At 34.9% G+C, this 26,999-nt stretch overlaps 1 protein-coding gene across 2 annotated transcripts in view; it reads left to right on the forward strand.

The window, feature by feature from the left end:
• Positions 1 to 433: 433 nt before the first annotated feature.
• The window catches only part of LOC134375455 (alkylated DNA repair protein alkB homolog 8-like), a 58,338-nt gene continuing 31,772 nt past the window's right edge, over positions 434 to 26,999 (forward strand). The window contains exons 1-7 of one of the 2 annotated variants that reach the window (XM_063093892.1): positions 434 to 515; positions 5,038 to 5,173; positions 7,956 to 8,193; positions 10,299 to 10,430; positions 11,283 to 11,378; positions 13,498 to 13,602; positions 14,873 to 14,943. In XM_063093892.1, the coding sequence (XP_062949962.1) occupies positions 5,045 to 5,173; positions 7,956 to 8,193; positions 10,299 to 10,430; positions 11,283 to 11,378; positions 13,498 to 13,602; positions 14,873 to 14,943 (771 nt within the window). In that variant the 5' untranslated portion in view covers positions 434 to 515; positions 5,038 to 5,044. Of the gene's footprint in view, positions 516 to 5,037; positions 5,174 to 6,320; positions 6,436 to 7,955; positions 8,194 to 10,298; positions 10,431 to 11,282; positions 11,379 to 13,497; positions 13,603 to 14,872; positions 14,944 to 26,999 lie in introns of those variants that run through there. The other variant, XM_063093893.1, reaches the window with a different exon arrangement.

A 26,999-nucleotide genomic window follows, 5' to 3' on the forward strand; every position in this document is an offset into this window, starting at 1 on the left:
TGAGGTCTTCTAATCTAACTATTACTCTGCGGTACTCACCATTCCCCTGGCATATTCATGCATATTCACCTCCTTTCCTCCTGCCCCTGCGATGTCATCTTTCAGAACCCAGGATCCTCTCCCATGCCTCTAATAAGATTCAGGAGGAAAGATGCACAAAGACCCTTAAGTGGGGCGACCATTATTGAGGGACCGAAGGACACAAACCTGTCTGATCTTGTCTATTTGGGGAGCGACCGATAAATGCAAGCTGCACTCCCAGCCATTACTATTCCTCCAAATAAGACAACCGAATTTTCACTGCAATAGACCTCAGTTTATAAACAAAAGACAGTCGGCGATGAAAGGGTCAATATGGGGCTGGGAGGCGAAGAGGATTGTGGGAGCTCTGCTCGTCGCCCCGTTGACTCATGGGAAATGCAGCGCAGTTTTCTCCAACATGGCCGCGCCCAGGTGAGGTGGTGTGTGAGTACCCGCCGCGGCTTTCTCGGGCTAGAGTGGAGAGATTGGCGAAGGTGAGAGCATTAGCGTGTGAGAACAGTGCCCGAGTCGAGGCGGAGGTGTGCGGCACTTCTTGCTGGCGGATACAATGGGTGCAAATCCCCGCTTCCGCTTGTTGGCCTCTTGCGGTCTTCTCTATGTGCCCCACCGGTGTGGGGCTGAGACCCCAGGGAAAAGAGGGAGGATCCGGGCGGCGCCCTGTTGCGGTCTGTGGGCAGTAGGGTGTCTGTGCGTTGGGTGGTTCTATCAGTGTTTAAGGTACACGTGTTTGTGTTTGGAGCACGAGCTCACGTGGTGTCTGTCAATCTTGTTTTTCTGGGGGGAGAGGGAGGTGCGTTGGAGACTGGCCATTGCAACCTGGTGTGTGTTAGTCTGGAGCTTCTGGGGCTTTTCTGACAGGTGTCAATCCAGTGAAGCAAAGGCATTGTTGGTGGCCTCGTCGCTCACGCAGCTGAGTCTTCCTATGCTCTTATTTGAGCAGTCCCTTTGACCCCTGGACCTCTGGTGGTGTCAGCTTGTGGTTTTGATTAATTTCATTAAACACACTTTCATTGTCGCTTGTATGCTAGGAACTCAAGTCTGTACCCTCAAATAGATGACAGTCTTCTGGGTGAGATCAACACACAAACAGAACATTATAATATGATGTGAAAGCTCGAGAGATAGAGATACTCACTAGGTGTTAATGAAAACGTTGAAAAAGGCTACCAAATAGAATTCTGGAGAAGTTTAGGAGCTAAGGTGGCAAATTCAATTTAGGTTTATTCCACAAATATTTATTGAGCAGCTACTAGGTGCTAGATCCTGTTTAGGTGCTGGGTGCTACAGGGTGAACAGTGCAAACAAAATCTCTACTTCATGGAGCATTCTTTCTATTAAGTTATAGAGAGGAGACATTAATTAATAACAGTATAAGAAGACATAGTAAGTGGTCTTCAAAGAGTTAAAATGGAGTGATATGACAAGTGATGGGCTGAATTTTTTCTAATCATTTAATACCTTTATTTTTTAATTACCTTTTTTAATAGGTAATGCAATTTGAATAGCTTCAATTCAGGAGTCACGAAAGAGGAAAGCACCCTCTCATTCACCAATTGATTGTGTGTTCTAAAAATTTTTATGTATGCTCTCTATACCTGTGGTGTACTTTAAATCAAGCTTCATTTGATATGAGTTTAGTTTATTTCTAATCTTTGTTATTAAGTATAATTTACATACAAGCACAGGAATATTTGTTTTTTTTCTACTGCTTGGTTCAAAATAGTCTCTCTCTTGTTCTAACAGGGCATGGAAATACATACTGTTATTACCATTTAGGGAAATTTTCAATACGATGTATTGTGGTAAAAGTTACTAACAGCAAGTAGCAGAGCATGCATAATCTCCAAACTTTTATTATCCCACAGAGTGTATGCTTAGGCTGGAGGTGGCTGGACTGGACTCAGCATGGCTTGTATCCTAGTAAATAGTGACCTGACTCTCATGACATGGCAAGGAGTATCTAATTATCTATGTAATAGTGGCAACTCCCTGACCAGAGGAGTGGCCTTTTTAGAAAAGGGGCACCTCCAGACCTCAGCAGCTCATGTTATACTATTCTTCGTTGAGGTCACTCAGATCTGCTGGGCCAGCAAATTGCCGAGCCACTGGAATGGAAGAAGAATGAGCCTCAAAGGCTATCTGAATTTGTCTTTCTTTTCATGCAGTAATATTGCATGACTGAGGGAGGGAGAAAAGAAGGGGATGACAAAGTTGTGGTTATGAGGCTTCATTTGCTGGTGCTGTAATCTTAGGGACAGACTTTTAAAAAGATGTATTTAACATCATTTCTTTCTCATTTTTTCCACTTTGCAGTCTTTGCTCATGTGAAATATTAAGAAAAAATTCTGTAGTTTACTCATCATTTGTTCTACATGACATACTGCAAAGTTGCTGTTCCAAATATGGAGATCTTGGAATGGAATGTGCCTACAATATACGTCCTTTGAAGGCCCTCAGCCGTTCTTTGTCTTGTTAAACCATTCTGATCTGGCTTTTTAAAAAATTAACAGTAATATAGTAATAAATAAATTTAATTCTCCTAACAAAGCTATGAGATAGGCACTATTATTATAATCCCTAATCCTATCTACAGATGAAGAAACTGAAGCACAGAAATATGTTACTAACTCACCCAGGATCATAAAGCTGAGAATGGTACAGCTGAGATTTGAACCTGGAACCCGGACTCCTAAACACTGTGTAATACTGCCTCATAGCACTGAATGAGGATTTGGGGTAACTAAGAAATTATGATTTAATCCCAAAGAGCTCATAGTCCAGTGGAAGGGAACAGATATTTGAGCAAATAATTAGTCAATGCAATGTTAAAAATATCCATTGTTATTCCCTTCCTGTCTAAGCTTTCTAACCTCAGTTCCTTTCCTATGAGCCACTCATATTGCAACCTGCTAGCAAGATGTTGCAACTGTGTATCTCAACAAAATCTTAAACATACTAGCATACTTCAAAAAGTTCATGGAAAAATGGGATCAAAAGATAATAGGAATCTTTCTATGAACTTTTTGAGGTATCCTCATTTATATCCTAAATCTGACTCATTACCTCCTGTACTGAGCAGCTCTTTCTTACCTTCCTCCTGATTTTCCAATTTTGAAATGGCATCACTTGTCTCAGTCACTCAGGCTCTGTCGTGTTAGTAAGTCATCTTTGATTCCTCTCTCCCTCACGTCTGAGTAGTGATCAAGGGGTGTTGACTATACCTGAACTTTTCTTTTATCCTTCACCTCTCCTCTCTCTCCCTGTTTCTTTTCTTTTTACTACCTCCAACCTAGATCAGGTCAACATTTCCACTTGCCAACCTGGGTTATTGCAGGTCTTCTTACCTCTCGCCTCCCTACTGTGCTGTCCAGCCAGCCTGCCTTACTGGCCTTACCTCCTATCATATGTACCCTGTGTGCTAGGAAGCTGGTCTGCTGGCATTTCAGTAGACTTGGCATTTTTCTTCTATAAAGATTAGTAATTAGTTTCGACTGTTTATGAGCTATTTTGAAATATGATTTTATTTAACCACCTACATTTATTTCCTTTGTAACTCTGAAGTGTGTAGAGAGGGGACTGCAGGGTCAGCAAACTCTTTTGGCTCTAAAAACATTATGCCTACATCTCACTGTCTTTGCTAGACATGTCCATTTCTGTTTTTGCTTCTGCTCTTTATCACCTCACTGAATACCTTCCTTTCCATGTGACTCTATGGTGTTCTCATCCTTCAGTACTTAGCACTAGTCCCCTTCTGTTTTGGAGTTTTCCCAACTTTTCCAGTTAACATTGGTCTTATTTTTTGTCTCTAATTCATGTCACACCTAAAGACTGTACCATTAGCACTTAATTATATAAAGATGTGTCATATTCTTTCACTGTTAAGTGTTTGTTTTCCTCAACTAACTTATACACTTGTTGAAAGCATAAACTGTATTATTGTTGTATACTGCAGGGTGCTGAGATCATAATAAGCACATGTATATTTACTCATTTGTCCCTTCAACAAATATTTATTGAGTACCTAGTGTGCTGGCATTCCTACTCCCTTGGAGTTGATATTGTGGTGGGTAAGTTAAGCTAACAGATGAATCACCACAAATTTAGTTAAATTCTGTGAACAAAATAAAATTGACTACTGTGATAAAGAATGATGTAGGGTGCTGATTTGGATCGTGCGATTATAGAGGCTTCTTTGGGAAAATATGTCGTAACTACTTGCTGCTGAACATATTTCAGTAAAGTGAAAACATAATTCTATGGGGTTTTTGTTTCTGTTATTTAAAGTTTTATAGATATAAAAATATATAACATATACCATTTTAAAAATCAACAAACACCTATACCTACCATCTAGCTTAAGAAATATCTTTGATGCTCCTATGTATCACATTTACATCAATTTCCTTACCCTCCACATAGAAGTAACGTCTCTCCTGAATTTTGTGTTTATTATTTCCTTGCTTTTCTTTTAGCTTTGCTATATATGTATTTCCAAACAGTATATGACTTACTTTTGGATATTGAACTTTATGTAAATGGAATCATATTGTATATTCTTCCATGAATTTTTTGTGTTGTTTCTCCCCTCTCCCCTTTCCCTTCTTCTCCCACTCCTCCTCCTCCTTGCCTGGCTTTACATTATGACTGTGAAATTTGTCTAGGTTGCATTTTATCCAGGACTTTCATAAGTTAAGGGATACACCACCTATGGGTAAAGTAGTGCACTTAATGGAGCTACAACTTTGGAAATTTTTTAGAACTGTCAGAGATGCTATTAGATGTTCTTACCTCTTTGTTATATTCCTAGACATTCCTTTATTTTCTGTGTATCTGCTTGTTCTCACTTTCTTTGGTTGGTGAAAGGTAAACTAAACATTTAAGAAAATTGTCACATAGAAATATTTATAAATTATAGAATATATGAATAGCATCATTATAATTGTTCCTTTAGGACTCTTAAGATTGACAGTTTTTGCTGGGGTTTTTTTTTGGCAGTACTGCAATGGACGGCAAACTTCAAAGTAATTACAAACTCAGTAAAACTGAGAAGAAGTTCTTAAGGAAACAGATTCAAGCCAGGCATACTTTGCTGAGACATGAAGGCATTGAGACAGTATCATATGCCACTCAGGTAACCTAAAACTATTATTGTCACTTCAGTGTAAACACATTACATGTTAATGTATTTTATTAGTATTTGTTAATAATTGCTCAAAGACTGTAACTGTTCAGCTATGTGTTATATTTATGTTATATATAAATATATATATATGATAGGATCTGCTAACTTTCTATTTTGGGCCATAGCCTAGCCTATAGTTTGAATTTCTATTGATTGTGTTGTTTGAGCTAAAGGAGTTGTACATATATATTAACAATAATAACACTGTACAAGTCTTTTTAATTTACAAAGCAAACTTGTTTTCATTACTGTATTTAATTCCCTAAAAACCTTTGTGAGATAGGTGAGAAAACTAAAGTTCTGAAAGGTTATGATAAGTCCATTGATATAAGCTAGTAAGAAGCTGAATAGAACCTTAAAGCTAGATCTTCTGTATCCTAATACAGTCTTTTGTCTTCTCTTCCTAACCTCACATATATTATAAAGTATTTTGATTATATGCTATAAGACATTTTAAATTTATTAGACCTTATTTACAAAGCCTCTTTATTATCTAATGGCAATAATTGAATAAGATGATATATATGAGAGACTACAAGATTTCCTGGGCTATGAATTAGAAGAACTCAGTTTAACTCTTAGCTTCTCCACTTATTTGGACATGAACAGTACCCTTTGACCTTGGCTTTCTTCATTTGTAGGTAGGGCATACTATTGCATACATTTTTACTCCACTGGATTGTTAGATTCTAGAGAATCTAATAGTAGTTACTGGACACTAAAATACTACACGAGTATAAGGAATTCTTATAATATACTTTTTGGTTAGTTATAGAATAAGTGTAAGAAGGAAGCTTAGATATCATCTATCTGAGGGCCAGACATAGAATTGAGAACATGGAGCTGGGATTAAAATTTAGATCTCTTGACCCTCAGACCAATACTCTTCCCTTGAGCTTATCATGCTGTCTTCCGTGCTGTGTCAAAGCTTAGGAATGAGCAGTCTGTTGAGGGACATTTGAATTTAGCAGGTAAAAGGCCCATACTTAGAGTTAAATATTAATGACTTCAGAGAATTTAAGCTAAATCCTTATAAAAAGGATGGAATAGATAATAAATTAGAATTAACGTGTTTGCATACACTTTACTGTTTCAGCCAAGAGCCATTGAGACTGTGAGGCATTCAGAAGATGAAGCTGACATACCCTAAACTTATCTCTTCTCAAGCATAACTTGCTCTCTTTTCCTTACAGGGGTCATGTAGAGAACTGGTAAGGAAAAAAAAAAAGGTGGGGGCTAAAGCTTGTTTTTGCTTCTGAAGCTTGTTTCTGATTGGGTCTGTCTTTTCCTTAGGATCTTCAGAAGTTTTATCTCACCATGATGTCTTCTAAAGTGGCATGTTATTTGGGCTTTGATTATTTTTTCTCTACGATACTTTTAAAGGAAAAGAATAAAATTGTGAAGAGATCCATAATTATATTTTATCTCTTTTAATGATGTGTTATATAAATATATGTGCCTTTGCACAAATGTATAGCAGTATAAGATTTTTCTAGAGCAGTGATCCTCAAATTGTCAGTACTGAGGATAACTTTTAAAAAAAAATCAAAATTCTCTACTTCATGCTTCTTATTAATTGGAAAATTGCTTAGATGAACAATTATGAATAAAATAATTATATTTAATTATATCGAATAACTCACATGTAATGGGAAATAAGTTCCTCCCTCCCCACCCACTGCACTTGTTTTTGTGTGGTTTGCCTTTAGAGTTGCCCATAAATCACTTGGACAGCATCTTTGAGGACCACTAGAATTCTTCAAGTCATGCCTCCTCATCTTTCATTTCGTGATGGGGCAGTGGTCCTCTGACATTTATGAAACCTTTGCAATTCCTTGGATTTAGGAGTGTGCAGATGTTTTTATAATTATGGCTACAAATAACCAAATTATCTTGCTATTTTAATTAGTAAACCTCATTGAATGAGGTTCAGGGCAGCCATCTGAGACTAGATTTTACACCATATTATAATTATTATAGTAGCTGGTTTGTTTATTATATCTGTATTTGCATATATATATATATATATATATATATATATATAAAGTAGTGGCTGTCCCATGACAAAAGTTTTACTTATTATACAATTTTATAATAGTACATCCTTTTCAAATAAGGTTGTAGATATTCTCATTTGTGTAATAAAGCTAATACACTGTGTCCTAATCTTAGTATAAATTAGGGGTTGGCAAACCATTGTCCTCAGGCCAAATCTGGTTTGTTAGCTGCACCACCTTAACCTAATCTGATCTTTACGTTTTTTCCTCTGTAAAGTGGGGCTAATATTACCCAAATAAATTCACTTGTTGTAAAGATTATGTTAATGAGAATTAAGTAGGTAAAAGCATAGAGAACAGTCTCTGGCAAAAAAGCAAGTACTATGTAACTGCATGTTCCTTCTTCTCTACCGCTTTTTCCCTTTCATTATGTTAAATTTATATTTATGAACAATAAAAAAGTAATCTTTTAATTTGCGTTTATAGTCTTTAAGAAATGAATATTTTACTGAAATAGGCTATTTAAAAATCAACATTATTTATAGTGTAGGAGTACTTTTTTCCCCCTAATATTTAGTAAATTGGTTTACATACTTCTATGAAATTAGCAAACCAAACAGCCACCACAAGGAAACTTTTTTTTCTTTCTTAATTACATTGTTGTAGAAATCTTATTTCAAAATAAATAGGTTGATGTTAATTGCTCATGTTGCTTTCTTTTTTTGTTTTTTAAGAGCCTGGTTGTTGCCAATGGTGGTTTGGGTAATGGTGTGAGTAGGAACCAACTGCTCCCAGTTTTAGAAAAATGTGGACTGGTGGATGCTCTGTTGATGCCACCTAACAAGCCCTACTCATTTGTGAGATACAAAACTGCAGAAGAATCCAAGAAAGCCTATGTTACCCTCAATGGAAAAGAAATAGTGGATGATTTAGGACAAAAGATCATTCTGTACTTGAACTTTGTGGACAAAGGTATTATCATACAGGTATCTTTTAAAAAATGGTTCTTGCTCTTGTGCGAGTTATCTTTTTATAGATATGAGCATAAGTTAAGCAGCCCTTTTTACTTGAACAGACATTCTTTAAGTACCTAGTTTGTGTCAGGCATGGGACTAGTAATTGAAGTTGCACAGGTGAGTAAGAAATAGCCTGCCTTTAAAGAGTTGGTACCACCAATCAACAATATATTTTTTGTGCATGTTACTTATTTTGGAAACTTCCTACCTAATTGTGTTTTTCAAAGTTTAATGTTTAAGATTCACATCACCAATTTATTTCACAGTGTCTACCAGAAGCTTCAAATTAATCACTTAAGAATTAATTGTGATCCATGTGATTTTGTGCCAATTCTTCAAATTTATGGAGAAGCACCTTTAACTTCCAAAGATCCCTAATGCTTTATAGTGGTGCTGCCCAATAGAACATTCTGTGATGATGGAAATGTTCATGGCTGTGCTGTCCAATATGACAGCCACTGGATAGTGTGAGGAACTGAATAATTTAATTTAATTAATTAAAGTAATAGCTTTATAGACTGACTTACAGAATTGATACAAGGATTGTTATATCTTTTCACCTTTGCCCCATTGAGATGAGATGTATTGAGATGAACTTTGATTTAGACATCGAATCTTATATTCATTTGCCACCTATTTAGGCAATAAAAGATCTGATTAGATATCCTTGAGGTGGGTAGGTGAGTGTAATCTAATTAAACTTATATTTTCGTACAAGACTCAGGAAAGCTTTTAAAGATTCTTTTAAAGATATAATTTAGAAATTGTACTTCTCAGTGTCCACATGTATTTAATTTTTAATCTTACTCAAGCTTTTCAGATTTTAAGCACTAGCTTATCCTCATATTTTATGTGTTTCTGATCAGTTTTGAAAACTGAATGATTAAAGAGTAAATTTTAATTAGATAATACTGATTAAAGTTGGGTTTTCCCCCACTTAGTATGTTGAACACTAAGTAATTACACAAAGTGAGTTTTGGAATGTTCTTTATTTGAAATCCTTTGTTAGACCTAGATGTCCTTCTAAGAGTGTAGCAATCATGTTTATAACCTTGAATATCATTGTAAATTGAGAATAGAACTGTGTCACAAATGTTTTGATACTTGTTTTGATATCTGTTACCAGATATCCACTGAATAACAAATACACGAGATATTTTAAATTCTTTTCAAAAAAACATATTTAAAAGCTAAATATGAACTACTTGTACATAATATAAATTATCTGTCTTTAAGGAATTCTTCCCAAAGTTTTCCTCATGTAATTTGAATAAATAATATAATGTCTGGCACATAGTAAGTACTTGGAATATATTTATCAAATGATTTACTATTTATATTGTAATATTAATGTGCTTACATTATTATGTTTGGGAATTTTTATATTAAATAATTCAAAGATGAAAACTGACTGGCAGAAAAGCTTCAGAACTCATCTCTGTAGCAAGAGTGATCAGATCCCTAACAGTAAATGCGGATACACTATTCTTTTTATCTAATAGTAAATTCTTTTTTCGTTTCCTTCTAGAGTTATTCCTATCTTGAACTTTGAAGGACAAAGGAGATTAAGTTATATTTATCTATGCTAAACAGTTCTTCATAAATGATATTTTTTATTTCTTTAGAAAGTTATATGTTATTTTACATTTTTCTATTACTTGACCATAGCTAGTACCAAGAGCCTAAGAGCAAAAATGAGCATTTAAATACTTGTATTTAATATTTAGAGATAACCTGACTTTTTTATAGAAGTGCCTACTATAGATACCATCACCCTGTCTCTTAGTGAGGTTTAAAAAGTGACTCAATCATGGTCAAACAGAATATTTAAATGAATACTGTTCTGTTTGCTGTTGATACCTGCAGTGGATGGGATGTACCATAATTTTGATCTTGGTCTTTGTTTTTGCAATTTTAATATGTCATATGCGTTTCAGCATTCTTATTTCTGAAAATCAGGATGGGGAGTTTTATGAACTGATCAATGGCTACTGGACAGAATTATTTGTATATAGGAACTTTAACTTTGTAATGTGACTGTTTTAATTTGGTTTCCCACAGCACAATGGAAGGAGTTGGGGCCTCAAGCCTTACCTCCAGGCCTCATGGTAATAGAAGAAATTATTTCTTCTGAAGATGAGGAAATACTTTTGAAAAGTGTTAATTGGACAGAAGATACAGACAATCAAAATTGTAAGTGAAACTTAAAATCTGATATTTATAAGTTTCTGCCAAATGCCATGTTACTGCTTCTCTTTTTTCCTTCCTCCTTTGGTTTATTAAAATTCTTAATATTTCCTCAGAATTACTGAAAGAAGCCTGGATCTAATGTTAGGTAAATCATACCGACAATTGTTAGGAACATGAATAATAAATAACTCTTAAATAGCTATCAATTTAAAACTCAAAACTGTTTAATATTTATTAATCAACATTTGTATAGCTAACTTTTATGAGTCCTTTCACATATATTATTTTATTTGCTCCTCTCCACCCTAAGCCATATTTCCTATGAGGAATCAGCAGTTCAGTACCCTACCACTATAATGTAGTAAGAGCCTTTTGGAGACATTTGCAAATTAGAGTTACTCCGAGTCTTTCCAGATCAGTAGCAGTCTTGTGAGTGGCAGTTTACATGGTTAACTCTTTCAGATTGATTGAGCGAAACTGTTTAAGAGTATGTTACAATTTTAGACTTGAAAGAACAGATATCAAGCAGAATGGTTAATTTTATTAAAGACAGTAATTTAGCAGTTAACAGAAGTTACTGTTACAAAACTAATCCTTACTCAAAGTGTTGACTTTGAAACATACAAATTTTTCTTTTTTTTTTTTCTTTTTTCTGACCGGTAAGGGGATCGCAACCCTCAGCATGGTGTGGTCTGCACCACGCTCAGCCAGTGAGCGCACCGGCCATCTCTGTGTAGGATCCAAACCTGCGGCCTCAGCGCTATCAGTGTTGCACTCTCCCGAGTGAGCCATGGGGCCGGCCCAAGAAATGCAATTCTTTTCCTCCCCAATTGTTACTTTCTTGTCTTCATACAGTTCAAAAATCCTTAAAGCACAGAAGAGTAAAGCATTTTGGTTATGAATTCCACTACGAGAACAACAACATAGATAAAGATAAGCCATTACCTGAGGGTAAGTAATTGTTAATAAATAATATATGTTGGTTCAGAAAAAAAGATTTAATATATTAGAAGTACAGCAATATCACAGTTGGTGGGGTATGTTTCATTTGTCATGTGTACTTATATATATATATATATATATATTTTTTTTTTTTTGGGCAGGTGGCCGGTGTGGGGATCTGAACCCATGACCTAGGTGTTATAAGGCTGTGCTGTAACCAGCTGAGCTAACCAGCCAGCCCTGTCATGTGTAGATAAACTTGCAAAACAGTTGATTAAATTGAAAATATTTTAATTAGATAAATAGAATAATTTTGATGTAAAAAAACCCCAAATTCAAACTTGTATAAAACTGGTTCCTCACTCCCATATTTCTTAGAAGTATGTACTATTAACAGTATAGTATTGCAACAACATGGATGAACTGAGAGAAAATTATATTAAGTGAAACGAGTCAGGCACAGAAAGAGAAATACCACATGTTCTCACTTATATGTGGGAGCTAAAAATAAATAAATGAGCACACAAATAAAGGCAGGGGGAGAAGACACAACAGTCACAACAATTCCTTGAACTTAAGACAAGTGAACAGATATGATGTAGTGGGGGGGAGGGAAGGGGAAAAGAGGAAAAAAAAATATTACATTTTGGGGGCCTTCTGGGTACTGATTATGTTCTGTATCTTGATCTGGGTGCTGGGTACACTCCCTTTGTAAAAATCTAAGTTTTTGTGCTTCTCTGGATATATGTTGTACTTCAATAAAAAAGTTCAATAAAAAGTTCAAAGAAAAAAAAACCGTATAGTACAATGTTCTTCCAATCCTTTAAAAAATGAGTTTACATCCAGTAGATATACCTGTAAAAGTACATACTTGTTAACATATGCAGTATGTTAACATATGTATGGTATGGCATAAATCATACATTCACATATTACATGTGCATTGCAGCTTGTTCTTTTCCCTCCACGGTACGTTTTGGAGATTTTACATAGCTTTTCATTGTATTGAATGACCCATAATAGTTTATTCAATTAGTTCCCTGTTGATAGACATTTAGGTTATTTCTAGTTTTTAGCTTTTTTGTATAAGTAGTGTTAGACACAGATGCTTGTCTTTCGGGAGTGTTGAATGCCTGCTCCACTGTTGTTTGGGGAGATGAGAGTGGGCTCCTGGGTTAAATGTGAATGTACCCTTGGATGATTTGCAGTTGCGTAGAATAAAACTTGATATTGGCTAAATTAATAAATAAATAGTGCTAGAGTAAATGTCTTTGTTCACGCCTTTTTATACATTATGCAAGAGTTTCTCAAGGGAGACTTAGTATTAAGAAGTAGCACTGTTGTATCAAAGGTTATGTTTACTAAAAATCTTAATAGATACTGACAAATTGCCCTTTAAAACAGCTGTACCAACATATTATCACCAAATGTGCACCCCTCCTTGCCCCCACCCCTATGAACATGTGATTGTAAAACTTTTAAATTTGTTATTTCCTGATTACTAGTGAGGATGGCCATTTGTATTTCCTTTACTGTGAATTCTTTTTCATATCCTTTGCCAGTTTTTTCTAATGGATTGTCTGATTTATTAAGAATTTACTGTATATTCTGGATATTAATGCTTTGGTATAATTCTTTGTTGGAGCTAAATTTCTCTTTTTTATATGACTTTGGTCTTATTTGAGGCTTTTCTTCCATCATGAAATAACATTTATGACTTCAAAAAAGTAAGTTCTACTTTGAAAGGTGTTTTTTTTTAGAGGGAAATCATCTAAAATAATTAAAATTAAAATAAATGAAATTATTTAAAAAAACAAAAAAGTGGTCAAGTTAATTTCAAATATATGATATACTAAATTTTATAGTTTTATTAATATTTTATAAAATACCAAAATTCTTGTTAGTAAAATCATTATTTTGGACTTACTAGATAAAATCAATGAATAACTTTAAAAGTTTCTTAGGAAAGTGTTGTTTTTATTTTTTAATTTTGTTCTGCTTTGGGTTTATTGTTATTGTTAATGGCTGCTAAATTAAAAGCTGAGTGGTTTTTATCATAGTGACTATTTTTTTATTCTATGGTAAAACAGCAAAGTAAATGTTTGGCCTGTATGATTACTGACTTTAGGTCTTCCTGACATTTGTGATAGCATTTTGGAGAAATGGTTGAAGGAAGGTTACGTTAAACATAAACCTGATCAACTGACCATAAATCAGTATGAACCAGGGCATGGTGAGTATTTCTTCTTTTGAAATTTCAGTTCTGTATTTCAGAACTAAGTAGATTATATAATTCCCTAAGATCAAAGATATTATTTTTTAGCTCAAACTAACTCTTCGATTGCTTTGCTCATGTCTGTTACCTGTGTTGACCTCAATCCCTTACAAATCTACACTTCAGTCTCTTAAGGAATTTGCATCTCAAAGCACAACACAGATTGTTTGTGATTTTTTTTCTTTGTTCCCTCTCAACATTTTATTTATAGAGGGAGACAATTGCTTGAAAAACACAGGAGACATGTATAATGGAAGAAACCAAATAATTTACAGATACACAGAAGAAGGCTATTTGGTTGGATGATCTTTCTCTTCTTTCTCTGTTTGAGAATGTAGAAGACAATTCTAGGATTATATGTTAGTGAAATATTTTTAGGTTATTGATTTCCTGCACTTGTTAGCAGCGTGTTCATCTGATATTTGTAGTAATCAAATAATTTTAAAGGTCTTATTAATGGTAGGGGTTGTAGAGTTTTGTTTTCTGTATTTATCACAATGAAAACTGATGGCAGAACATGGCTTTAGATTTGTAGCCAAATGCACTTGTTAATACTTCATCTCTGAATTAGAGAGACATATTGACCTTGTCACTGGCACAGCTGGACAACTGGAGACCCTCCCCCCACACACACAGTAGAGGCTGAGGCTGTCCCTATAATATAGAGCATGAATGAGGCATGTGTTACATCCTACAAACTAGAGGGATCTGAAAAAGAAGAGTGGAGAGGGCTGACCTGTTTTTCCATTGATCTGTAAGCTCCTTGAGGACAGGGAGTTTCTTTTACTTAAGAGGTGCTCAATTAAGATAGATTGAGAGGCTGGTGGAGGAAGCCATGTCTTAATTACCGATATGCTTAATCTTCACACTTGGCTACTGCTTTTGTTCTACAAGTATAGTACTTGGGAATTCAGTTTCAAGGCTTTTGTATTTATCTTTCACATCTTCCTTTTGGGCTAGAATTGGAAAATTGTCCTAGTTAAGCAGTGACTTGATTTTAGAATAATCCCCGTGGCACTTTAACTTGAAGTTAAGATATTTTTAGTTTAGATTTGGTTTAATTTTATTTAGTCATGTTAACCCTAAATGCTTCCTTTTAACTAAAATTATAGTATATTTCTGATTACCAAAAACGTTTTTACAATAATAGTGAGGCTATATTTAGAGTCATCTTAAATCTACTAAAAGGAAAAAATGAAATGACATGTTATCATATTTTCCATCCCAGGAATTCCTGCTCATATTGACACACATTCTGCTTTTGAGGATGAGATCGTTTCTCTCAGTTTGGGGTCCGAGGTAAATGTTTAAACATTTTTATTAGCTATTAACATATGTCTTACTTTGTGTGATGCCCTTTTCATAGGATTACCCACATTCTTAATTAAAATGAATTAAGATTTAAAAATGAAAAGTAAGGGCACCATTAGCCCTTTCATTTCTTACAGAATGTGAAATTATCACAGCTTCTCCTTTTAAATATTCAAAATTTTATCTGTAAGCTCATTAAATTCCAGGAAAACACTCATAATACAATTTTTTATACAATTCACTTTTACTGATTAAATAAAATCCAGACTTTGCATGCTACAACTGTCAACTTTTGACCTACTGATCCAACATTGCCATCTAGTGGCAAAAGATAGTAGCTTCAGGCTGTAGAAAAAGGAAACACGCTAAAATGTATGTCTGGAATTTTGGTAAACTTTTTCACATATGTTACCTGATTCAATTCCTTCAAAAACTCTGAGCAATAGAGGATAATATCCTTATTTTTATGGATGAAGAATGAGGGGCTTATTTTTATTCATTGATTTTTTTCTGTAGCTGCACTTTGCTTGAACTGCTAAAGAAGATAAGAAAACCATGACTTAAAGTGGTCCATGCAAACTGCAGGCAAAATTTTAGATAGAAAACAGGATTTTAAATCTAGAAGAATCCTTAAAATATGAGGTTATCTAATCTAACTAGAGGTTGCTTCAAAATCTGATCTTGCTCCTGTATTTGTATATTTCCCATCACTAGGTCTTCAGTGCTTTGGTTCCCCCCCCCACACACACACCCTGTATTTGTATATTTCCCATCACTAGGTCTTCAGTGCTTTGGCTTCTTAACCTTTGCTGAGATGTGGGATCATGTTGATATGGTGACTATAGAGTTAATGCTGTTTGTTTGATACGACAAAACGATTTATCAACTACATGTGTGGATTATTAATATAAGTGCTTTCAAAAATAATGAAGATGGGGAGGAAAAAGAAAGAGCTCTTCTCTGTCTTTTTTTTAAAAAGATTTTTACCTCTTAACCTTGCTTGTAGCTTTAGGGGACCAGTAGAGAACATCTTTGTTCCCTCCCAACTGTGTAACCAGTTGAGAAATGAAACAAAAGATAAATGGAAATCAGTGTCAACTTTGCTACTGAGAAAACTGATGGCAGCGGAGGCTGCCCCTGTAGTATAGGACTTGAAGGAACATGTGCTAGATTCTACTGGACCTGAAAAAGAGAAAGGGCTGAGCCAAGTGAGCTTGGCTCCAGACTAACTAACCAGCTAAGGCATTCCTTCTTTCCTGAGGAGTTTTAAGTGAAGAGATGGAAAAAAGCTAGGAGCATTCTTTTTACTTTTCTTGCTAACAGAAATTCCTTCCCCTCTCAGGGAAATATGAAGAATCAGGACTCAGTGTTCTCCCAATACCTTACAAAGACATTGTGCAGCTTTTAATTAAAAGTTGTAAAGATGGGAAAACTTGTTCTCTAGTTGAAATGAAAATCTGCTGCAATTGTTATCTTTATTTGGTGTCTCTGGAGGTATATAGTTTCCAGCTGCCAATTTGAATGATAGAGTTTTTGGTTAAAACCATCTTTGTAATAGCTAGAAAGTGTGCATGTTATGAGTTATAGCAGGAACAGTAGATTTTCCTTGAAAAGACAGCCTTTGAAGGTAAGTGAATTTTTGTAATTTTGAAAAAAATGTTTACTAAACAGTTCAGTTTATTATGCTATTTAAACCAGTCTGTACTAAATTTGGGCCTTTATTTTATCTGTAAAATGGGATTAATAACATTTCTTTCCTGACTGAAGGATTGTGATGAGAAAAATGAGTTAATATATGTGAAACTGTTTTTTAAACTCAGAGCAATCTATACATGTAAAGGCTCATTGAGGTATGCCTCTTCTAGGGCTCCTTACTTGAATCCTTCACTTCTGTAACAAGGGTAGTCTGTGCTAGAAGTGCAATTTCCAGTGGTTAACAGAAAGATGGCTCTAATCTTTTCTTCTTGCATTTACCCATTCTTGCACTCTGTGCTCTTCTGAGTTTTTTTTTTATTCTGTGTAATTACTTGAATTCTCTCCTAGCACCTTGCCCCAGACCTAGAATCTCCTATTTTTGTGTAATTTTCTTATCTTTCAATATCTCTTAGAAGCAAAAATTCCCTTCAGTGTAAATTGGACAAACGAGACTCAGTGCTGACAGTTCTTAATGTGTACTCTTTATCTCCTTTATATGGAGTAGGTCCTTTATCCATGCCTTACAATAAGGATAATGGCAAAGACATATATCTAGTTCAGTTAGCAGTTTCCTAAGAGTCTCAGTCTGTTGTATTTGGAGCCTTCAGAGTACTGATTCTTTTGTCTCCAATTAGAATTGTGTGTGTTTACTTTGCAGCAAGAAAGCAGCAATATTATCTCTCCAGTTATATTGTAGAACTAGAATAAAATTTAGAAAAGCAATTGAGTCCAGAAAACTACATTAGAAGCCCACTTAGGTGATATAGTTGTTATCTCCAGTGTTTTATTATTAAATTATCACATCTCTTGCAACAACGTATTTATTTGTTAACTTTTATTGTCTTTCTACAACATTCACCTTGGTTTATAGAGAAAAAATTATCTTTATTTTTCACTTGTTTATGTAATATTTCATTAAATTAGATAATTTCAGTAAGTGTAACTGGCACAAAGAGGTTTGAGAACATACACAATTTGACTTAAGCATACAGCTCAACTGGTGAGAAGAGAAGTGCATGAACATTTTGGAGAGTGGCCTATTATCGGTAGACATTCAAGTCATGAGTATGCTCTAGAAGAAATGGAGCATATTGGTTGGTTAAATAGATGTTTGCTAAAAGAGCTTATACTTATGTGACCACTATTGTTCTAGGCAATGTGGGGGATACAAAAATATTTTCAGCCTTGATTTTTTCCCCTCAGATTTTAGTTCTGAATACCCAGCTCTCTAAGAGGCATTTTCACTTGTCTAAATCAAAGCTTATTATCTTTGTTTTCAGCCATTTGCCACCTATAGCCATTCTGTTATACAAAACAAAACAGACCTTTGCTCATCCTGGGTTTCCTCTCTTGTTAATGACTCCATTGTCTAACAGTTGATCAATTCAGAACTTGGGAAATATTCTTGGCATATGTTTTCAAGATTATAAATTTTGCTCTAAAGTACTGCCTTATTGGATCCCCTGTTTTCTTTTTAAAACAGCTTTACAGAGGTGTAATTGACACACAATAAACTGCACATATTTAATGTACACTCATGAAAGCTTCACCACACTCGAGATAATAAACATATCCGTCATTCCTGAAAGTTTCCTCATGCATTAAATTTTCCTCGTACACTAAAGGTTTCATTTACTTTCTTGTGGCCTACATTATTGCTCTTGTTATCTTTGAAGGAGACTTTTATTTCTCTGTCCTCTTTTAAGATTTTTTTTCTTTTTTCTTTTGTTTTCTGTAGTTTTATTTAGATAGGCCTGCTTATTCTGCTTGATTTGATGGGTTTGTTTATTCTGCTTGGTGTTTATTGGGTATCTTGAATCTGTGGATTGGTTTTTTCCATGAATTTTGGAAAGTTCTTAGTCATTATTTCTGTAGATTTGCCTCTGTTCTGTTCTCTCTCTTCATCTACCTTTTCTCTATATTCTTTATTTTACGTATACTGTCCTCTGTGTTTTCTATCTTTTGTCTCTTCATGCTTTACTCCAAATGGTTTCTTCTGTCACTAGTTCTTTCTTTTGCCATGTCTAATTTGCTGTTAAACTCATTCACTGATGTCCTAATTTCAGTTATGGTATTTTTCTGTTTTTGAATATGTTTGGTTTCCCTTCACATCTACAGTGTCTCCTTTTGTCATTTCCATTCCCTGCTGAAATATTCAAGCTTAGCATTTATGTCTTTGAACATTCTAAACATCTTTGTTTTAGCCTATGTCTGATATTTGACTATTTCAAAAAGAACCCTATGGTTCTTTTCTATTTCCCTGGTATACTGTTTTTTTCCAGAGCAAATACTATGACTTATTCTGATTCAGAATGTCTGAGATGAAGGCCGGCTTTCAGTATCTATAAATACAGAAAGCTCACAGGTAGTTGTGTTGTTTAGCTAGGATTTTGAACCATTGAGTGTCAAAATGCTGAAATGCTAATGCCATACAGTATCAACTTCTAAGGCAGTAGAATTTCAGGCTTATTTTTTTCAGACAAAGAATACATAGAAATAAAGTAATACAGGCCTCCAATGGCAGTTCTAATCATCTTTCAATTCAAAATTTTAAGTCAGTGCTAGAAACTGAAAAATTTAAGCCTATTTGTACTGTTTCCAGATCTTTAGGTGTCTGTTCTGGGGCTGTCTTCAAGCATTGGACCAACTGGGTTCTGGTTCATCTCATTAGTAGCTTTTAATTGACCGTGGAGCACTTTATTTCTGTGCCTTCTATCTTAAATTGAAGTTGGCACATAATGCTTGAATTTTAATTGTCAATAGGGAGTTGATAAGCATTTAATAATAATAATAGTAGCTACTGTTGCTTCTACTCCTTCCACCATCAGCACTGCCATTACCATGATTGTCACCACCATTAACCACCTATTCTGTGCTGTGGTAGATGCTACATTAAGTGACCTTTTCCTATGGGGAGCAAATCCAGGTCCACAGGAATAGATATACTCATGACTGTTCTTGTTCTTGTTACGCTAGCTGTCTCTTTTTGGTTATCTGTGTGTATGAATCTGTTGATCTATTTTGCTTAAGGAGGAAAGCCCAGAAAATAAACAATTGGAATTTAGGAAGACTTCTGTCCAAAAATGTAAGATTATACCACCCTATTTTTTTCACATGTTATTTATGATGAATTCATTTATTCATTCATTCATTTGTTTAGTGTAATGCACTAGACAGAATATAACAAGTAAACAAGAATAAAGTTTAAATTTTTTTGTAAGCTAAAATGTTTCATTATCTCTGTAGCCTTATTATATATATAAAGCAAAACCTAATTTTATTGAAATTGTTTGTGACTGACTCTTTTGAGAGCTCATTTTTTTAATGGTAGATTTCACTCCATAGTTCCTACAAATAAATGAAGCAAACAAATGAAGCCACAGTGTAATAAATGAGAGCTCATAGCAAGTGATCTCAGTGTAAACATGTAAGCATGAACATATTATCTCTTAGGCATTTAAGCTAAGCATTTATAACATTGAATATGCAATGGTGGCTAAAGTGTCTCCAATTTAGCATCTTTTCTTTTTCGAGCTTATTTTTTCTGTTATGCAGTGTGTGTTTTACTCTCTATTGTGCCATTTGGCAAAGTGTTTAGACGTTGAGCTAAAAGATGACTTTTCTTTCTATTTTACATTACACGAGCTTAGCCAGACAAAACAATTCAAAACCATCTGTATTTGGGGGTGAAGAGGAAGAGGTAGCAGAATCTATTCATTCAGTAGCTGAGACCTACTTTTGAAAGGCAGAGTTGTGTTTGAAAGGCGGAATTTACTGACTTGTGCTATAAAGTGAAATTATTTGTGGTGCTTTCTTTTAAAATTTTTGCCTGATCTAATTTTGCCTGTTTTACGTATGCAATACTGCAGGCACATTCCCAGATGTGTGCCCTAAATATGTACATGGTACCTGATCAACTAGGACAGTTTTTACAGCAGAAGTATCAAATGATGTTCTGCCTCTCATTCTCTCTCAGTAACAATGGGAAATAAGTGCCTTTGAACTGCAGTGGTGTTTAGCTGCTGCATGTACTATGTAAGGGCTCTCTCTTCTGTGCTATGGGGCACCATCCCATCTTTGCATTCTAATGCATGCAGTTTCTCCCATCTCATGACCAGAATATAGAGGCCTGTACTTTATAAACTTGCTGCTGACTGCAGGGTAAGGGAGAAGAGCTTGCTTTTTCTCGGTCATTTTCAAATCGGAGATCCTGTATGTTGATTTCAGGGTATGTTGGTGACATTGTCTCCTTTCCTTTGAGTTTTGTGGGCCTTGATTTAACTTGTCTTAATGGAGCAGTCTATAAGACATAGGTAGAAGATTTAAAGGTCACTTATGTCAGCCATTGGTCTCTAAGGTGTCTCCTCCAGGGCAAAATTACTATCAATTCCTTTTCCCTGGAAAAATATGGCATACCAGCAAGCTTCTCCTCCAGCTGCTCTTCAGCTTAGCAAACTGTACTTCTGGGAGTATCATCTTTTGTCAAGAGAAAGAAAACTATTTCTTTTACTAAATGCTCAAAGTTCCTCTTATCTCTCACAGTGGACTAATTATCTTCTGATTTGGTGGGAATGTAAATTGGTAAATCCAGGGAAAGTATATAAACAGACATGTTTGGCATAGTCTTTTTTTTTTTTTTTTTTGCTAGTTTGTAGCTTTAGTCTTGTATTGTTGCAATTTTCAGTCTGTCTCTCTTTTTCCATCTCATCTTTCCCAACTGCCCAAACATGGTAGACATGCTCATGATGAAGTATGTGGAATCTCCTGCTTGCTATTTAAAATAAAAAGCAAACTATTATTTCTTTGGGTCAAAACAAAAATGTTGGTGCAACTATAGAAGGCTTATATTTGGTAGGCTGTGGGAAACGGGGACGTTCAGCTATGAAATATTTTCTCCAGTTAAATATAGTAAGTTCTGGTCTTTCAACTTTCATCATTCTGTATGAATCACACATCATTCTTCATATCATATTGTCACTTGTCCAGATACCCTTCCGAGTTTCTCTCAAAAGGTTAATGTTCTCAGTCTATTTCTAATCCTTAAGCATCAGGATTAAGTTTGTCTTCTTTCTCAGAAGTGTTTCCAGTAACGATATATTCTTCATTTTCCTGTTTAGCCAATGTGGAGGTCTGTTTATTCCTTCATGTGCTTTTCCATCAGGAATCTTATCCTTACTTGTGTGTTGGGTGATAACTGTGTCTGGGAATTCATTCTATTGGATTTTGGATGCGTAAAGGTTGTATAAGATCAGAATGTCTAAGGTTTTTGTTTGTTTGCTTTGAACTGAACATTAGCCTCAGCCATGCCCCATGAACTTGCTGGGGACTTGCTCTTTATTGACTTAGCCATCTCAGAAAGTAGAGAAAATAGGTAAAGCCAAAAATAATAGTTGGAAAAAGCTCCTGTGGAGCAAAGCTGCCACATAGCAGAATGATTCACCTGCTGCAGGGGAATGTTATTGATTGTGAATCCTTAGTAAATTAAAACAAAAAAAAAATCTTTTTTTTTGTCTTTTAACTAGCATTATTTAGTTCAGATACAGATACTTTAAACGTGAAGATACTGAAAATATTTTGATGTAGGAATGTTTTAAGAAAAATATGATTTTCATAGGAAATCTACATTTAATTTTATAAATAAAAATTATTTCCTTAAAGTAGAAAAAAAAATTATACTCTCAAATTATATACCAAAATAAATTTCAGAGGTATAAATACTTAAATGTTAAGAATAACAAGAAATCTAGAAGAAAATAGGAGTGAATATTTATCTGATTGAGATAGGGGCTTTGTAGGCATACAAACAATCGGGGAGAAATCTTTATAAAATTAACTTCTACAAAACAATAGATTGACTACATTTAAAGATGCAAAACTTCCAGGGCCAGTTATGTGATTTCTGGGGCCCAGTTCCAAATAGAAATATGGGTTCCTTGTCCAAAAAAGCAGGTAAAAGTACCATTAAAATTACTTTATTGCTTTTTAAAGTTTTTTCTTTTCTTCTGTGGTGTCTCTCATCTTGTCAAGGTGGTTTTTATTTGCTATTTAATGTCCTTCTTAGTAAAGAGATCTAACTTTTAAATTATTGGCATGAATTTTGGCATTTATCTTTATGTATGATACCAGTTTTTAATGTAAATATAAGAACATTTAACTCATATATGGAATCACCAAACTTAAACAGTTTGTATTTTGTACTTATACAAGCATATGTGATCATTTTTACCAGAACAGTAGAAACAGTGCACAGAACTAACTCAATCGTAGCTGATTTTGTTTCACTTCTTGAAATATGCACATTCTACAAACACTGTCTACCTACAAACACTGTCAGCTTACTAATGAATAAGGAAGGACTGAAAGGAAAAGGAACTATGGGTTGTGAGGACTGGCTCCAGGCTGAAATCCTATGTGATTTTTCAGCCTGACCATTGGCAATTATGAAGGCTTTACTTGGCTGGCCTCATGGGGGAAAGCTGCCCTCCTCACAGCAGACTTGGTGGACAAGAGCCAGTACATTGCAGTCTCTAAGGGGAGTTGCAGTGAAGGAATCAGCCTCCCCTGTCTGGTCATGCTCTTAGGTCTGTTTGCATTCTTAGCCCAGGAACCTTCATTCCTAGGTCTCTTTGCCTGAGACTTTTGGCCAAAGTCCTTTTCAGGTACCTCTACCAAGGCCTCCTTCTGGGGTGAAAAGTGGGAAACCTTGAAAACATTTTTCCCCACTCTGACTTCGTGCTCATTACTTTTGAATTCCTAGTCCTTTCCCCTTACCCTTCCTTTTACCCTGGGGGTTTATAAAACTGCTGGAGCCTTTTGTTTGGTGCTTCTTCAACAGTGAAACATCCCTGTGTCTGCACTGGTGTACCTTACTGTCAACTGGTGCAACGTTGGCGGAGGGGGACTGGAACAAGGGAGTTGGTGCTTCCTCTGGTTCTAGACTCTTGCTTATACTATTGTAGTAAGTGATCAGCCTTCGTTTTTGGTTTGTTGCTTTAATAGGCTACTCTGACACCTGACAGCTAAGCACTTTCAGCTCAGCTGAGCTCCTGACAGGTTGTCTTTTTCCGGTTTTCTCTATGTCATCAATTTCACTTTAAGTGGTTGGCTTATGCAAAGAAGAAAGGATATGTGGCAGCCTGTCCAGGGTGTCAGTGTCCTCACTCACTCAGTTGTAGTCATAAAATGCTTGCCTTGTACTCGCTTTGAGTCTCAATGAACTCCCATACTTTCTCTGCCTGGGGGACATTGTGGCTGTTTTACGCAAATGGGCCTGAAGAAACTGTGCACAAGCCTATTGCATATATCTCCTCAGCTCATGAACATGCTCCATTGTTCCTTCAGATTTCATTTAACAAAACCCAAGTTCAAAGATAAAATTAAGAATTTCAGGACAGCAACAGCAGAGTATTAAACCTAGCATGGGAGCCCTTCTGAGAATAGAGCCCTGGGCACAGGTTGCGTGCCTGTGAAGCTGGCCATGAAAACTTCTACACAACAAAATAACCGTAAATGAAAAGGTAAACAGCAATTGGGAATGGTTTGCAATTTAAATTTGCAATGATTTGCAAATTAAAACAGTGTTTATTTATTTACTTTTTGAAATTAAGACTTTAAAAGAAAACAATATTTCTGTATCAGTGAAAATATGATCAAATAGTTCATACTACTAGTGGGAGTATAGATTATTATAGTCTTTGCAAAGCAGTTTGTCTCTCTATAGTAGGAACTTTTACATTATTCATCCCTTTGGCCTGGTAACTCTTATTCTAAGATAAAAATTCTGATCAAGTTTTATTTATTAAGTTCATTAAAACACTTATGAAAACTATAAATATCTTGAATACCCAACAGTACAATATTAAAGTAAATTATGCTACATGCTTATGATGGAATATTTGTAGCCATTAAAAATAATATTTTAAGCATGAGTAGTGTCCATTATATAATGTTAAGTGAAAATAGCAAGATGCCATATTTCAGAAAAAGTATGTGCTCCATTACATAAAAATTTTAAAAATGCCTAGAGAAAAACTGGAAAGAAGTAGATCTGAATGTTAACAGTAATGGTTACTCCAGAAAGTTAGATATCTTATTTTTTCTCTGTACTTTTTTGCATTTCATTCATTCATTTTAAAATGTGTTTTTAAAGTACAGTCATGCCTTGGTATTTGTGGGAGATAGGTTCCAGGACCTCCCATGGATACCAAAATCCTTGGATGCTCAAGTCTTTGATATAAAATGAGGTAGTATTTGCATATGACTTATGCATATCCTCCTATACTCTTCAAATCATCTCTAGAATACTTATAATACCTAGTATAATGTAAATGCTATGTACATAATAGTTATACTGTATTGTTTATGGAATAATGACCAGAAAAAGTCTGTACCTGTTGAGTACAGATGCAACCATCTTTTTTTCCAGTTAGTTGAGTCTGTGGATGTGGAACCCATGGATGGGGAGGGCTGACTGTATATGTCATTATCATCACGTTTTTATATTGGGAATTTTATTTTTATTTTAAGGGTAGAAGGATTTTTGTTTATTGTTTTCTTTTTTTTTTTTGGTTTGCTTATTAGTTTTCAAGAACAATTATTAAAAAAATAATATCCACAATGTCTATTTGAAGGCTTTAGTTCTTTTTTTTATTCTCACGCCTGGCACTATGTCTGGCACAAATAAAATGAATGTTTATTGAACATATAAGTGAATAGCTTTGTTATTTTGATATAAAATATGAGGTCAGTTAACTGACCTAATTGTGACTGGTCCTTAGGATAATGTTTTACAAAGCAGGTGCTTGTATTAGTCTGTTTCTGTTGCTTATAACAAAATACTCAGAACTGGGTGATTTACAAAGAAAACAAAATTTACTGCTTACAGTTTCAGAGACTGGGAAGTCCAAAGTCCAGGGAACATATCTTCATGGTGGCAGCAGTGACACGGGTTATCACATTGCAAAATGGCGTAGCAGAGAGAGAGACACTGTCCTCTCTCTTCTTTTAAAGCCCTGAGAACCATGCCCTGATCACCATTTTTAATTCATTCACTACATCATGGTCCTACAATCTAATCACCTCTTCAAGGTCCCACCTTTCAATTACCATAATAGGATTTCCCACCCTCAGCAGTTATGATGGGGATTAAGCTTCCAATAGATGAACCTGGGGGACACAGTTCAATCAATCCACAGCAGTGCTGAACAGATGCAGCAGGACAATCAATAAAGATCATCAATATTAACTATTCTGCACATTTTTTAACATACTTTTATAGCATTTGGCTTATTTAGTTGTGTATTTTTCTCCCTTGAAACATGGCTTTTTTATGTCAGGACAAGTGTTTCAAATTAATTAGTATCATGTTACTTCTCTTGTCAGTTCTAATCATTTATTCAAACTGAAATTTCCCTATTTGAAAATTATTACTCTGTTGATAGGAGGGGATGTGTTTGAATTTCACAAAAGTATGTTTATTGTACATTTTTAAAACGTGTTGAATGTTAGCCAGAAACTGTATCTTCTAGGTGGGCGGAGAATCTGTATCTCTTATTCACCATTGCAGCCTTTGATACCTCACACAGTGACTAATTATTTGATGACTGAATTGTAGTCTTTTAATTTGATGAATGAATTGGAGTCAAGTCTTCCAGAATATTGTCCCATCATGACAGTTTTCCTTTAAGCCACAGATAGTTGTATTTACTAAAATAATAAATATGTTCATTATTCTTTTCTGTTTGTAGACCTAAGCTTCTATTCAGGAAATTGAAACCTATATACATTGGTTTAAAAATGGGCCACAATGGTTTCCTCCCCTTTTCCCCCAACAATTTATTATGAAAATTTTCCTGTAGAGGGGTTGGCAGAATTGTACAGTAAATATCTGTATATACACTACCTACCTAGATTCTACAATTAATATTTTAATATACTTACTTTATCAAATATCTGTCCATCTCTCTACCTCTTGGTATATTAGTCCATCTTCTTTTATTTACACATTTCAAGAAAAGTTGCAGGTATCAGTATACTTCATCCCTAAAAACTTCAGAATTAATCTGCAGTGTTTATAAATAAAATGCTTTTAGAGTTTGATTATATGAAATTATATGTGGACATTTGGAACCGATTACTGTTGGAAAATTAAATTTTATCGTCTTTATTTTTCATATTTATATTGGAAGGATAGGTGAGAAAGGGAAAAGACAGCTTAGATTTGTAGAATTCTTTAGTGTTTACAGAGAATTTTCATCTGCTTTGTCTAATTTAATCTATTATTATTATTGATAATAGTAGTTAGCTAACATTTAATGAATACTTATTTTGTGCCAGTTTACCTTTAAGGA

The sequence above is a fragment of the Cynocephalus volans genome, chromosome 4 (assembly GCF_027409185.1).
Source record: "Cynocephalus volans isolate mCynVol1 chromosome 4, mCynVol1.pri, whole genome shotgun sequence".
In the NCBI taxonomy this organism is placed as follows: Eukaryota; Metazoa; Chordata; class Mammalia; order Dermoptera; family Cynocephalidae; genus Cynocephalus; species Cynocephalus volans.